This window comes from Entelurus aequoreus, linkage group LG06, assembly GCF_033978785.1.
Source record: "Entelurus aequoreus isolate RoL-2023_Sb linkage group LG06, RoL_Eaeq_v1.1, whole genome shotgun sequence".
Lineage (NCBI taxonomy): Eukaryota > Metazoa > Chordata > Actinopteri > Syngnathiformes > Syngnathidae > Entelurus > Entelurus aequoreus.
The window spans coordinates 65538596-65554100 of record NC_084736.1 but is presented as its reverse complement, the minus strand read 5'-3'; the positions used below and the strand labels follow the sequence as shown (position 1 = coordinate 65554100).

At 35.8% G+C, this 15505-nt stretch overlaps 1 protein-coding gene and 1 long non-coding RNA gene across 3 annotated transcripts in view; one reads left to right on the top strand and one right to left on the bottom strand.

Moving 5' to 3' along the window:
• LOC133652456 (uncharacterized) overlaps positions 1-6734 on the bottom strand; it is a 162927-nt gene extending 156193 nt beyond the window's left edge. For both annotated transcript variants that reach the window (XR_009826578.1, XR_009826577.1), the window contains exons 1-4: positions 6632-6734; positions 3750-3866; positions 3285-3400; positions 2703-2819 (exon numbers count right to left, since the gene is read on the bottom strand). This is a non-coding gene — a long non-coding RNA (uncharacterized LOC133652456). The remainder of the gene's footprint in view (positions 1-2702; positions 2820-3284; positions 3401-3749; positions 3867-6631) is intronic.
• A 61-nt stretch (positions 6735-6795) lies between these two features.
• On the top strand, positions 6796-13555 carry LOC133652455 (trans-Golgi network integral membrane protein TGN38-like). The gene is made up of 4 exons (XM_062051223.1): positions 6796-6990; positions 9641-10383; positions 12105-12188; positions 12255-13555. The coding sequence occupies exons 1-4, from the start codon at positions 6942-6944 to the stop codon at positions 12258-12260; spliced, it is 882 nt and encodes a 293-aa protein (XP_061907207.1). The 5' UTR covers positions 6796-6941; the 3' UTR covers positions 12261-13555.
• The last annotated feature ends 1950 nt before the right edge of the window (positions 13556-15505 follow it).

Genomic DNA, 15505 nt, shown 5'->3' with positions numbered 1-15505 from the left:
GTCAGGAGTCTGCAACCTTTACTATAAAAAGAGACATTTCACAGCCTCATCCACTAAGGAAAAATAGTATATACCTGGTAGGCACACAACGTAACACAGATTACAAACTTTTAAAAATGTTCATCTTTTTTTTTTTTTTACTTTACAGGAAAATCAATTTGTCTATGTAAAATTAAATTCTTGTTCCTTTTCTCTTTTCAACTAGTTTCATGGTTAGCTTACCACAAGGGTTGTACACTGGAGAAGCTGATTTAAACACGCAGGCTTCCAGTCCCTTTTACTTGCCTTCCTTGCGCCTCAGAACTTAGCCTGTGCGCATTTATGGCCTCACAGTCGTAAATTTTTAAACTCTTATAAAAAAAAATGCTAATTTTCTCACTCAAGGGTTAAAAAAAATCGGAGGGAGCCACAACAAAGAGGCAGAAGAGCCACATGTGGCTCCATAGCCGCGGGTTGCAGACCCCTGGTATATGTAGTAATAGGCACATTCATGGTAACATGTTATATTTACAGTATGTTGGACATTTTAAGCATTAACGTAATTTCTTTCCTGCGCACCTTGATTTGATTTCATTTAATTTGAAATCAACATCAACAACAACAGAGAGCACTTTCTGCGTTTGCGTTGACTAATGGCAGACTTCAAGAGAGCCTTGGAGCGTTATCATGTAGCACTATTACTAAACCTTTCAAATAAGAACATTAAACAAGAACAGTGACTTACAATGTTCGCTCTCACTGGGATGCCAACTGATGGAATGGTTGTATCTTTCAGCACACGATTTGTACACTCCATTAACTGGTAAATTCAGAATAATCCTAATTCCTTCATATAAAAAATGCTTCCTAGCAATATTGCGGTGTTCTTATGCTGCGTTCCGTTTGTTGAGTGCCAAGTTGAGAATCACATCACGTTGGTAGCGCTGGATTTTCAAAGTTGACCAACTTGGTACCACAATCTTCTACTATACACGTGAGATGTATGATTTATAATCAAGCATGAACTTTTCCTAACTCAATTGGTAATGGCAATTGTTTTATTCATATAATTTAGTTTCATTGAGGGACATAAACGGTAAACTACTCCTTCATTCCTCAGCAAAAAATTATAAGATAGAAATAATAGAATAGAGCAGGGGTTCTTAACCTTTTTGACCTCGGGGCCAACTTTTCCACTGCAGAGAGGCCCAATGCCCACTCAAATATTAACACTGAATTAGTCATCTTACTCTTGATTTTAGTTGTGTTCTATAATTATATCTAACCTACTTAGAGTTTAACAAATAATATCAAGCATGTGTTATTCCCAAAGATTATTATCAAGGCTTAGGTCAGGTTGAATACAAAAATGTGTACTTATCTAATACACTGAAAAAGAAGGCACACATAACAACTGTTGACATTTCTTTTTACATACAATTACGCAATTCTAAAATAAAGACATTCTAACTGTATTAATAACTAATTATAAAAATGATAATAATTATTTTTGTTTATTAAATAAACTAAACATTTTTTTTTACTGCAAATGAAAATACAGCTTTACCACTTTATTCATACATTTTGCACTTAAGAAACCTCTCTGTGACTTTAGCTCCAGACCTTTTTCTTTGTTTAATATTGCCATTACTGCCACAAGTGGTGGAAAAGTGTATTCCAACTGAGTTCCGCTCTGGCCCATATGGACCACAGCTGAAAATATTTTTCAGCTGTGGCCCATATGAACCACAGCTGAAAAATATATATTTTTAGGGGTCCACGCCGTTGTTGAGTGTCTGTGCTGTCTTTAACTCGGCAGAGTAACATTGTAATATTCTTCCATATCAGTAGGTGGCAGCAGGTAGCTAATTGCTTTGTAGATGTCATGAACATGGTTTGTCGTGATCACAATATGCGGGAGGCAGTGTGTAGGTAAAAGGGTATCTAACACTTAAACCAAAAAGTAACAAAAGGCGAGTGCCGCTAAGAAAAGGCATTGAAGCTTAGGGATGTCTATGCAAAACGAAACTAAAACTGAACTGGCTGCAAAGTAAACAAAAATAGAATGCTGGACGACAGCAAAGACTTACAGCGTGTGGAGCAGACGGCGTCCACAAAGTACATTCGTACATGACGATCAACAATGTTCTGTTCACACAAAGAAGGATAGCGTCCGCACAACTTAAATCGTCTTGATTGCGAAAACAAAGCAGGTGCGGGGAATGTTCAAGGAAGACATGAAGCTGCTACAGGAAAATACCAACAAAACAGGAAAAGCAAACAAAAAAAGGAGCGCAAGACAAGAACTAAAACACGACACACAGGAAAACACCAACAACCTCCAAATAAGTCACGGCATGATGTGACAGGTCGTGACAGTACACTTACTTTGAGACAAGAGCTATAGTGATCCATGGTTGGTTATCGTTTGAATTAATATCCAACAATTGCGAGAACGACTTTTTAATTGTCAATATTGTCTGCTGACTTTCATTTTTCAATGATTTCTACTTGTTTGCCACGGGATTTTTTCAATGAAAAAAATGTGCCTTTGTTTAGAAAAGGTTGAAAAACACTGCTCTAAACAGTCCAGACATAAAATTACACATTTACCTTGTGTAAGCTTTTTGTAGACAAACAAACTTTTACTGTTAAGAAACACTGGACTAGAGAAGGTGTAACAATTCAGACATTAACCTTGGAACAAAAGCAGGCAAACTTACCTGATGTAACATCCTCTCCAAGTGCTTAGGTCTACATTATTGCTGTGCTTGATTATCCTTAATCAGTCATTTTATGGTCCGGAAAAGGCTGAAAAAAGCTTGATGTGAGGTGGATTTCTGTGGAAAGGGAAGATGGAACAAGTGAATAGAGTGCAACATTATAAAGTCGAATTACACACCTGCAATCTGGTAGTTGACTTTGGTACTAAACAAAGTTGTTAAGGCATCTAAAGTAATGAGAAACTGTCGCAAACACATTGCATCAGCTTAAAGTTAGTAGCAGTCATGGCGCCCTGTAGTAACGTGAGTGCCTTTTGACCAATCATTGAGATCGCCTGAAACCAAGTTGGCTTTACTAGATAAATAGATAGTACTTTATTGATTCCTTCAGGAGAGTTCCCTCAGGAAAATGTAAATACTACTCTCTCCATACATGACTCTGAACAGTCCAGACATAAAATTACACATGTACCTTGTGTAAGCTTTTTGTAAACAAACCAACCTGTACTGTTAAGAAACACTGGAATAGAGAAAGTGTAACAATTCCGACATTAATCTTGGAACAAAAGCAGGCAAATTTACCTGATGTAACATCCTCTCCAAGTGCATTGGCCTACATTATTGCTGTGCTTGATTATCCTTAATCAGTCATTTTATGGTCCGGAAGAGGCGGAAAAAGCTTGATGTGAGGTGGATTTCTGTGGAAAGGGAAGATGGAACAAGTGAATAGTGTGCAACATCATGAAGTCGAATTAGACACCTGCAATCTGGTAGTTGACTTTGGTACAAAACAAAGTTGTTAAGGCATCTAAAGTAATGAGAAACTGTCGCAAACACATAGCATCAGCTTAAAGTTAGTAGCAATCATGGCGCCCTGTAGTCTTGTGAGTGCCTTTTGAGATTGCCTGAAACCAAGTTGGCTTTACTCTCTCCATACATGACTCTGAACAGTCCAGACATAAAATTGCACATTTACATTGTGTAAGCTTTTTGTACACAAACCAACTTTTACTGTTAAGAAACACGAACAAAAGCAGGCAAACTTACCTGATGTAACATCCTCTCCAAGTGCTTAGGTCTACATTATTGCTGTGCTTGATTATCCTTAATCAGTCATTTTATGGTCCAGAAAAGGCTGAAAAAAGCTTGATGTGAGGTGGATTTCTGTGCAAAGGAAAGATGGAACAAGTGAATAGTGTGCAACATAATAAAGTCGAATTAGACACCTGCAATGGACCTGTTCAAGGATTCAGCAAGCTCGTTCTCGCGAGACTCTTTTTTTGAAGGGTCAAAGGTCGGGAGGGATAAACAAACCCAGAAAATGGCTTCCTTTTTATTGAGTGGTGCTGATTTGGAAGTAAATGTCGACTTTGAGTATTTTATGCGATGGCGTGTTGACTCATTGAAAGACCATTCGCGTTGTTGTGGACTAAAGGCGTCTGGAAATAAAAAAAATATCTTGCTTCCAGGGCTTTTGCTGCGTGGGAAATGGGAGTAAAAGCCAAGAAAACTGAACAAGAAGTGAACGACGAAAAGACCGCGGACTACCAAAAAACTTTGTTGGCAAAAGACAGTGGAGAGTGCACAACTGCGCACACAACAAGGAGACGAAGCCGAAGAACGAAGAAGAGACAGTCATGGCGACGACGAGTGACAGAGAATAGAACGAGGATGGACAAGTCTACCCTAAACCCACTCCTCTCCTGCAAATTAAATTTCACAGATGCTGCCCATACCTATGCTCCTTCAAAGGCTGTGCTACTGCTACTTACCATGAATTGATTTACGTGGACCCCGACTTAAACAAGTTGATAAACGTATTCAGGTGTTACCATTTAGTGGTCAATTGTACGGAATATGTACTGTACTGTGCAATCTACCAATAAAAGTTTCAATCAATCAAAGGCTGCAAAGCATTGCACTTTCAAATACAAAAATGAGTAGAGGAGTGTTATGTGTGTGTATATGTGTAAAAAAAAAGAACACTGAATTTCAAGTATATATTTTATTTATATATATATTTATATTTATATTTATATATATATATATATATATATATATATATATATATATATATATATACACATATATATATATATATATATATATATATATATATATATATATATATATATATATATATATATATATATATATATACATATATATATATATATATATATATATATATATATATATATATATATATATATATATAAGAAATACTTGAATTTCAGTGAATTCTAGCTATAAATATACTCCTCCCCCCTTAACCCCGCCATCTCCCGAATTCGGAGGTCTCAAGGTTGGCAAGTATGCCATATGGTAGACTGACCATACGTCCTCTTTTGCGGGGCTGTCCGGGCGGAGTTTCTTAAATGCCTCAAATGTCCGGCATTTTGAGTAAGGGTTGCGTGTATTTTCAATGTACGTTCAGGGTTAAGAAGGGGTTAAAAACAAAACATATTGTGAAGGTGTGCGCAGCAGCATTCGTGAGGGAGGGGCAGAGACAGAGAGAGCGAGAGAGTTATGATAAACGTGTATGCGTCGCCAGGCTCTGCTTTTTGTCGATAGATTTATCAGATTTAATTTTTTATTATCTATAGCAGGGGTGTCAAAAGTGTGCCCCGGAGGCCATTTGCGGCCCACAGCTTATGTTTTAAAGGCCCACGGCACATTCTAAAAATACTATTAAAATAAACAAATACATAACAAAAGTGAAATAAAAAAGCTTAAAGGGGAAATGTAATTTAGAAAAAGTTGCAATGTTGACTAATTAAAACAAAGATGTTTTTTTTTTTTTTTCAAACTGTCATTGCTCAAAACATAATATTGAATCAAAATCAATGTTATTATGAATTATTGACCTATCCAAGGTTCTGATTACTTCACATTAAATATTCCACTTTGAAAAATATTTTTGGTGGAAGATTTTGCATATTTTGTGTGTTTGCCATTGAAAACATAGTTTTGTTTGACAAAAAAGGGCGGAAAACAAACAAACAAAAAAACAACATAAAAAAAACTAAAACATTTTGAAATCTGAAGTTGATGTAGACTCCAGAGATTTAAAGGTTAAATATAAAATGTATGTATGCCCTGGCACACCATTATCATCATTTCCTGACTGAAGCAAAACACTTTTTACACTTTTATACTGAAATAAATACACCTACAACTTATTAAATAAAAACATAGAAAAAACTACCAGCAGTGGTAAAGTTCAGATCCATGAAGGAAAGAAGAAAGTGAATGAATGTTTATAACTGAATACATTTACATATGTATACACATTTGTTTTCTTTTTTTTTTCTTTTTTATCATGAATTAAGTAACGTTTATGTCAACCTTTTTCCAAAACACAATATAGAATGTGAGATATAACAGGATAATGCATACGTTTATAAAAAAAAAATTAAAAACGCTTACAAAAAAGTGGCACCCCAAAAATGTACTGTGGGACCCCATTTTGAAAATTCCTAGCGCCAACACTGCTGTCAACAGAGGAGAAAAAATGCTTTATTTAAATAAATATATTAGTTATAAAGCAAGTTCGAGTATCATTGGCACATTTTCACCTGCCTTGGCACGCATATACAGGTATGTGTCCTCTTTTTGGGATTTCAGAATATGGTCAGCCTACCATGGTGAGATCACCATATTTAAAATAACACTCATGAATGTCACACATTGTTTGTTTCCATCTTGTGAGGTTATATGTACTATTCGAACATCCCACAACTGCGCAAATTGTCTTCGGCATATTAAAACATATACACGACACAAAATACACAAACATTCTAAATCACGCTAAACTGTAAGCTAAGTCAATGCTAGAACAATGCTTATATTTATGAGTTAAGGGGAGTAATAGCGTCAAACAACACTGCTGTAAACTTGCTTGGAAATAGCCAGCGTCTAACTCTAACCTGATTAAAAGTGGATAGTTTTCGAGGACTCCTGAAACAAAATAGTATTCTTTTTTGCTCTCCTCGTCCAAAATGGCGGCGGTGACATCTAGCGGCTTGTACGAGACACTGTTTTAACTGACCTCCAGAGTCTAGGTGGCAGTAACGAGCATTTTCCCGTGTCGCGTTCAGATTCCTCGCCAGAAGAAAGAGCCGGTGCTGAGTGCGCACACGGAAGCAAAAAGAAGCTGTGACGCTGTCAAATCTGCTCACTCCTTTTTGTCGTGAGCACAAAAAAGCAGTGCTTTAATTTATTTCCTGCGCGACCACCATGAGGTCTGTTTTCTTCTTTATGCTGATGTATTGCTACTTGGTCATAGGTGAGTCGTGTTTTACCTTCTTTTATTTCGCTAGTTAGTTATTATAAAGCGTTTATCGTTAATCCCTGTTGGTTAGTTAACGCCACCTGTCCGTTTGAGGGTGAACGAGTCTCGCCTATATGGTTGGCTTGTTTAGTTTTACTTGTTTCGAATCTAATATCACTGAAAAGTATCGACATTTTTTAAATAATCACGGTGTTTCATCATCATCATCATTTCTTTTTATTCCTTTCATGAAAATGCATATATAAAAGCCACGTACAGTTCACACTTCCGTTGTTTTTTTGTTTCTTATACATTTCCATGATCAGAAAGGAGCAGATGGAAGACTAGTATATCTGCCCCCTTTTTTAACACAAATTATTTTAGATGACTTTATCACTGTTCCCGAACTCCAACATACTTTTTAATTTTCGTTTAAACATTTTCACAATGACACATCCAATCAAAATCATAAATCAGTTTAAGTTAAAGTACCCAAAATTATTCTCTGCATCTGACTATAGAGATGTCCGATTATATCGGCCTGCCGATAATATCGGCCAATAAATGCTTAAAAATGTAATGTCGGAAATTATTGGTGTCGTTTTTTTAATTATCTCTATCGTTTTTATTTTCTTTATTTTTTTTATTAAATCAACATAAAAACCACAAGATACACTTACAATTAGTGCACCAACCCAAAAAACCTCCCTCCCCCATTTACACTCATTCACACAAAAGGGTTGTTTCTTTCTGTTATTAATATTCTGGTTCCTACATTATATATCAATATATATCAATACAGTTTGCAAGGGATACAGTCCTTAAGCACACATGGTTGTGCGTGCTGCTGGTCCACTAATAGTACTAACCTTTAACAGTTAATTTTACTCATTTTCATTAATTACCAGTTTCTATTTAACTGTTGTTTTACTTTCTTTTTTATTCAAGAAAATGTTTTTAATTTATTTATCTTATTTTATTTTATTCATATTATAAAAAAGGACCTTATCTTCACCATACCTGGTTGTCCAAATTAGGCATAATTATGTGTTAATTCCACGACTGTATATATCAGTATCGGTTGATATCGGTATCGGTAATTAAAGAGTTGGACAATATCGGATATCAGCAAAAAGCCATTATCGGACATCCCTACATCTGACCCATGCCCTTGATCACATGCCATCTACTAACTTATAAAGAAAAGAAAAAAACATAACTTTTTGAGTACTAATGGATATAGGAAAAAGAGCTTTCGCTTTTAGCCCGGCTAAGTATCCTATTAATAACACAAAGCATAAACGTTCGTACATATTTACTTGACTGATTAAATGGGGAGAATACAGGTGCATCTAAATACATTAGACTATTTCCATTTTATTTAAAATATTGAACTTTTTATATTTTTGAGAAATGGACTTCACACACTGAGTGCATAAGGAAATAATTAACAACAAGCGTACAAATAAAAATCCCATATTCAGGATTTCATGAAATTTAAATCGTCAAATCCATTGATCATCACATAAACTGCAAAAAACTTACTCAGCCTTTAATTTGTGTCTTGGTCTGAATTGAACTCCTGTAAAATAAAACAAAACAAACAAACAAACAAACAAAATAAATAAATAAATAAATTTAAAAAAATAATAATAAAAAAAAAAATATATATATATATATATATACATACATACATACATACATACATACATACATACATACATACATACATACATACAGTACAGGCCAAAAGTTTGGACACACCTTCTCATTCAATGTGTTTTCTTTATTATCTTGACTATTTACATTGTAGATTGTCACTGAAGGCATCAAATCTATGAATGAACACATGTTGGGTTATGTACTTAACAAAAAAAAAGATTAAATAACTGAAAACGTGTTTTATAGTCTAGTTTCTTCAAAATAGCCACCCTTTGCTCTGATTACTGCTTTGCACACTCTTTGCATTCTCTCGATGAGCTTAAGCACTCCTGTGAAGTGAAAACCATTTCAGGTGACTACCTCTTGAAGCTCATCGAGAGAATGCCAAGAGTGTGCAAAAAAAGTAATCAGAGCAAAGGGTGGCTTTTTTTAAGAAACTAGAAAAGTGGCGAAAGAAACTAAACAAATATTTAAGAAAAATAATTTGGAAACGTTTCGCGGGACAGTTTAAAATACGCAACGGATGATTTTTTACGTAGGTCTGTTTTAGGGAAACAAAAGAGCAGATTATACAGTGCATCTGGAAATTATTAACAGTGCTTCACTTTTCCCACATTTTACGTTACAGCCTTATTCCAAAATGGAATACATTCATTTTTTTCCTCACAATTATTCACACCACACACCAAAATTGATAATGTATGTTGCTGTATGTATACTTTTAACCCAGCAGATTTGGTCACATTTTCAGTAGCCCCATAATAAATTCATAAAAGAACCAAACTTCCTGAATGTTTTTTGTGACAAACAAGTATGTGCTCCAATCACTCTATCACAAAAAATAAGAGTTGTAGAAATTATTGGAAACGCAAGACAGCCATGACATTATGTCCTTCACAAGTGTATGTAAACTTTTGACCATGACTGTAAATAAGCAACCATTTATAAAACAATGATCATCTCTGGGAGTTTGCAAGGAATAAACATGTGAATCCATTTGCAGGGACAACTTTAGAAGAACCTCCCATTTTAAATGCAAATGTGTCAGGTCAAACAAACACCCACAATGGCAAACTGAATGAGCCCAATGAAGTCCTTACTAATACACTTCAAGATACGACTACTGTGAAGGACACTTCTAAGATGCCACAGACACAGAAAAAAGCATCTGCAGAACCTGTAAACTCCCAAAACAACGAAGCTAAGAATAAAGACATGGGAGATGGGAAGATGGGAACAGCTGACAATAACAACATATCAGGGGCTATAGACAGCAAAGGAGAACACCCTGAAGAGGAAGGTGCAAAAAAAACAGATGAAACAGGAGCTAAGCCTGCAGACAACACATCAGAAAAAGACCTCAGCAAGGAAACCAAAGCAGATCTTGCAGAGGACGCAAAAAATTTTGAACTCATCAAGCCGGGGAGTTCAGAACCTGGGCCTGCCTCAGATAAAAAACCAGAAAAAGGGACTGCAGAGGAGGCACAATCAGAAGGCGAGGTCACAAAATCTGCAGACAAACTTCCAAACAAGGAGAATTCAGACAACGATCCTGCCAAAGAGTCACAATCTGAAAAAAAAACTGACATTGAGACAAAACCAGGAGATGAAGCCAAGAATGTAGGAATAGGGAACGACCACTATGATGTAAGTGATGAGACAGAAAGCAGCCATTTCTTCGCATACCTGGTCTCTGCAGTAGTGCTGGTGGCAGTGCTTTACATCGCTTACCACAACAAGCGCAAGGTATGTACGAGGTCTATGAAACTTTGGTTCTAATTTAGCGTTTTCCTCCACAGGCTCACTCACAGCTGCAAAGGTCACATCTGCAAAATTTGATAAACATTTTTTTTCAATAGCGGTGAATGAGGAGTTTTTGGAAAATTATTATTCATGCTCATTCTTTTTAGACCCAATCAATGCTACTTAGACTTTGGTTGTCCATGAACCATAGTCCATACAGCAACACACTTAAGTTTTTAACAGCAACTACTTGGGATGTCCCGATTTTTGGCCTGTGGCCTGAAATCCGATACAATTTTGAGTCCCACTCCACTTTGACAATAAATTATAAAACTGTAAATGTTTTACAGCAACTAGCTAAAGTAAACACAATAACATACTTTAAGACTATGTTTACACTGCAGGCCAAAGTGTCCCAAATCTAACTTTTTCTTTTGGAATCTGATTTTTTTCTAGCTGAATGTTTACACTGCAAGTAAAATGTGATCTTTATCAGACTCCAGTTAGTATAAACCGACACAAGTCCCAATGTGGTCTTGACGTCACTTGCATGCGCAGTTCGAGAGTGTAAACCGTAGTAAAGTGTAAATCAGAAGTTGATCTATCAAAATGAGCTATACTTCTTGTCGATGAAGATTTGGCTTGCCACTGGTGATAAAAGTAATTGTTTATGTTATTAAATATTTTATTTGATATCTAAATCAACGTTTCGAAACTTAAGGTATCAATGTTTGATGTGTCAGCAGCGTAAATTGATTGACATTGCTGGTAGCTTTTTTCGACAAATCGGCTCATTTTGACAGAACAAAGAATTCCTTAAATGAGGAAGTAACTACTACACGAGAAAACATGGGCGCCACAGATCAACGTGTTAGTGGGTTTGTGCCATGGCTGTTGTGTAGAGGAAGTAGGCAGATGGAAATCAACTGCAAGATAAGGAAGAAGAGAACTGCAAAAAGGAAAGTGACAAATGACGTAACTTGCCCAAAGATAACGTTAAAGTCTCAAACAGGTCGCATTTCCGTTTAAACTTTAGCCACATTTGAAAAGATCAGATTCCAATCAGATTCGGACTATCTCCTGATGTGGCCCGAAAATGAAACATATTGATTTAATCACTTTAGTGTCATTTAAATACTGATACTGTACTAGGTATTGATAGTATCGCCATCTGGATCGATCACCTCATTGAAGTTTTTGTGGTTAGCTTCTTGTGTTGTCCTGCTCTGTCTGTGTGTGTGTGTGTGCGTGTGCGTAAAGCATGCTTAGCCATTCCTTTCCCTCTAGTTCTCCAGTGATAATGTACATGGAAGACACTTAGTTTGTTTTGCGTTATGGTGGTGAGGATTAGTGTCTTACAAGCGGCTTTGCACTGTCGATAGACAATGCTTTCAATGCTACTTGCTCTCAATTTCGAGCCAGTGTTCTGGGAAGACACGCCCCCTCCTAAGGTAAATATCCTCAGCCGATTGCTAAAGACAAATATTGTCCGACGTCTCCAGTGCTGCTGTACTGATGAATATGAAGTATCCAGTGACTTGATGTATATTTGTTTTTCCTGTCCGCACAATGAAATATTGTTAGCAGAACACAGAAATTCTAAATACATAATTTTGTGGCGCAGGTTTATATATTTCATTATTTGACAAGTAATTAGTAGTAACTGTTAAATACAACTGTACCTCATCACATTTAATCCAGTGCCTCTGTTATTTTTTATCCAGATAATTGCTTTTGTTTTGGAGGGAAAGCAATCAAGATCTGCTCGTCGTCCAAAATCCACAGAATACCAAAAACTGGAACAGCATGTAGGTTTTTACTTTATTAATTGTTTTGGTTTGAGTTGAATTAATGGAAGTTTTTCTTTGTTTCAGTTGTAACCAGATGTTGTTTTCTTGACGCTGAATACACTGTAGGGTGGAATCAGAAGACGATGAGCGGATGTGATCGTTATAACTGACATACTTTTTGGCCCGTGTTGACGTTGTTCTACTCTGTAGATGGATGCTTATTGCATGACTATGCAGATCATACTGTTGCCTTATTGTCAGAATGAGTACAACACAGTGAAAGCAAAGTGTTCATGCTCTTTGCACCCCTTTCTTTATTCCACTTTCTAATAATATAACTGCAAAGACTCAGGAAAATTTGGTAGCAGATGAAAATTTTAGCTGTTTTTCCGTGTTATGTCTTGCTTTGTTTGTACAGCTATGATTGCACTGTGAACCAAAATATGCCATTATGACTCCTTTATAGTCAAATTCTAAGATTTTTTTTATGCTTTATAAATTATTTAAAGCTGCCTGCTAACATATAAGGACAGTTTGCATGTGTTTGCAGTTTACATTTTGTTCTTATAAAACATTTTTCCAAAACTTTTTGAATGCGGTGATTAGATTTGCTTGTATTACGAGAAGTGAATTGGAAGGTTTAATGTAAAACAGTGTATGGCTCAAATACTGGAACCCTGGTAGCCTACAGAACCCATGTACTAATAACGCATGTCAATGTTTTGTTGAATCTAATATCTTAAGACTTATAAATTTTGAGTTTTCTAAAATGTACGTTGTTGATGTATGGCACTTTCCCTGTTCTGTAAGAAAAACATGTATACAATGACATTGAAAGCAGGAAACTATGCGAGTTCCTGAACTATTTATCATGTTCCTGTGTTGGATGTGGCGTAACCACTCCCAGGTGTCACAGTTAATGTCACTTTATTTGCTTTGTAAAGGTATGCGCTATCTGTAAACCGTCACCGTGTATACTCTTGATGTTATCTGAAGTCTTTGTGATAGTCACCTCATTCTTAGGGATTTTTACCAATTTGCTGCTTTTTGTCAAACTGACCAACATATGCATTTATTGACAGGTGATCTGCACTTTTGAAGAAAATGTATAAATGCTCGAAGTCGAAGATAAATAAAATATTTGTACTAGAGTAGATTTTTATCAGAGTTCTGTGCCAAATGACTATTTTATTTTATGTATTCAGGTGGTCTTAATTCTATTGTATTGAAAATAACTATGTACAGTTACTTGGCAGTAGAAAAAAACCTCCACACATTTTTATTAGGAAATCTGCAAAGCCACATTTTCATCCACCTGTCTAAAATGCTTGGGGCATCTTGCTGTCTGCGTGTAGTACAAAATAAAAAAAATGTTTGTACTTGGACTTCTTATCATCCCTTACGTGTGCGTCATATTGGCTCACAAAGGAAAACCTGACTGACAAGTAGGTCATGTTTATTTCCGCTGTGAACGCAGTTTGCTTGTCAGTGTCACAATGTGGCACCTGTATGGGGCTAAACATGGGCCTGAATGCTTTGTACTTCAACAAATGAACTTTGAAACGAAAAGGAAAAATCAAGTTTTAATGTTCAGAATGTTGAAAAATACATCAGTATACACCCCGTGAACCTGTAAGGGAAAAACGGTAGAAAATGGATGGCTGGATGGATATTCAAAAAAATTTTTTTCAGGTTGAATACAATAATAATCTGGTAATTATTAAAAAAAAAAAAAAGAAATTAACTTTGTAATTTTTTGATATTTAAGCTGTTTTTTCAGATTCGGTTTCATTTTTTAAAATCAGGTTTAGTTCTTTTAATTTCTAATTCAAATCTTTTTCAAATTCAGACTGCAAAAATATTTGAATCTGAAAAATACAAGCTCAAATATGAAAATGAATAAATTAATTCAAAATAGTTATAAAAGTAAATCATAATTAGGGCTGTAACGGTTAACATTGGATTAAAAAAAAAGCCTCAATGTATATTCTGGTGCTTTTATGAATTGTTTGAGTGTATTCAATCAAAATTGATCAAATCTGGACCGCATGGAGTGGCCAGAAATGTGTTTATAGTCGTAATGTAACCCTATTATTTGGTCTCTACCTACTTTGACGGGTTTTTTTTTTTTGATTGATTGAAACTTTTATTAGTAGATTGTACAGTACGGTACATATTCCGTAAAATTGACCACTAAATGGTAACACCCGAATAAGTATTTCAACTTGTTTAAGTCGGGGTCCACGTAAATCAATTCATGGTACGGCTGTGGGTTAAAGGCGGGTTACAGTTAAGTTGTTTACATGATAGTTTTGTTGTCTTCCTTGCTAGAACACAACTGCAGGACTTATCGACTCCACTTTATTTCTACACCTTTCGCTCTATTTAATATTCTTTTTTTTCTCGCTATATTCTCCCCTGTCCGTCCCCTATTCGGGCACAGGGAAACAAACAGGTAGGAACCAAAATGTGGGACCGTATAAAATAAAATTAATTACAATACAACAAATGCGTTATCTGAAAATAATAGTATTATGACTCGATAATATGTAAATAAGAATTCCTGCCCAACATTAATTATTTTCCATACATGAGGATAAAGTACTAAATCAAATGTTACAATAGTTTCCACTGGGCTGCTGCAATAAAGCTCACATGATTAAAGATTAAAGTACCAATGATTGTCACACACACACTAGATGTGGTGAAATTTGTCCTCTGCATTTGACCCATCCCCTTGGGGAGCAGTGGGCAGCAGCGGCGCCGCGCCCGGGAATCATTTTGGTGATTTAACCCCCAACTCCAACCCTTGATGCTGAGTGCCAAGCAGGGAGGTAATGGGTCCCATTTTTATAGTCTTTGGTATGACTCGGCTGGGATTTGAACTCCAACCTACAAGAGCAGTGATGTGTGGGTGCCATGATCTATATAGCAGCGGACTGGTTATATTTCTATCAGTGTGCACACGTTTAAAGTTGAGATTGTGGATGATGCACATGTATTGTTAAAATAAAAATGAATTATGGCAAGCAAAAAATATCTTCATTAAACTATTTCCCTAAAATATACACCGAGGCTATAATGTGTGTTTCCAACAAACAAATCACTACTCAATTACTAAAGTAATAAAATCAACCCTAATCATAATATTATTCAATATTCAAACTGGAAAAAAAAAAGCTGTGCATATTTGGCCCTATTACACAAAACCAACTTTCCATACCCATTTGTACCTGCTGTTGTGTATTTTGAGCACACATTAATCTCGGAAATGTGAAATGAAATTGTGGAGATATGAAATAATCTGGCCTTTCTTTATACAAACGTTTGTACTT

What these genes read in the sequence shown, in the direction of transcription:
- LOC133652455 (XM_062051223.1), top strand. Translation starts at nt 6,942, where the DNA reads ATGAGGTCTGTTTTCTTCTTTATGCTGATGTATTGCTACTTGGTCATA. An exon ending in GTATTGCTACTTGGTCATAG is followed by an intron (nt 6,991 to 9,640) that starts GTGAGTCGTGTT and finishes ATCCATTTGCAG; the next exon opens with GGACAACTTTAGAAGAACCT. An exon ending in CTTACCACAACAAGCGCAAG is followed by an intron (nt 10,384 to 12,104) that starts GTATGTACGAGG and finishes TTTTTTATCCAG; the next exon opens with ATAATTGCTTTTGTTTTGGA.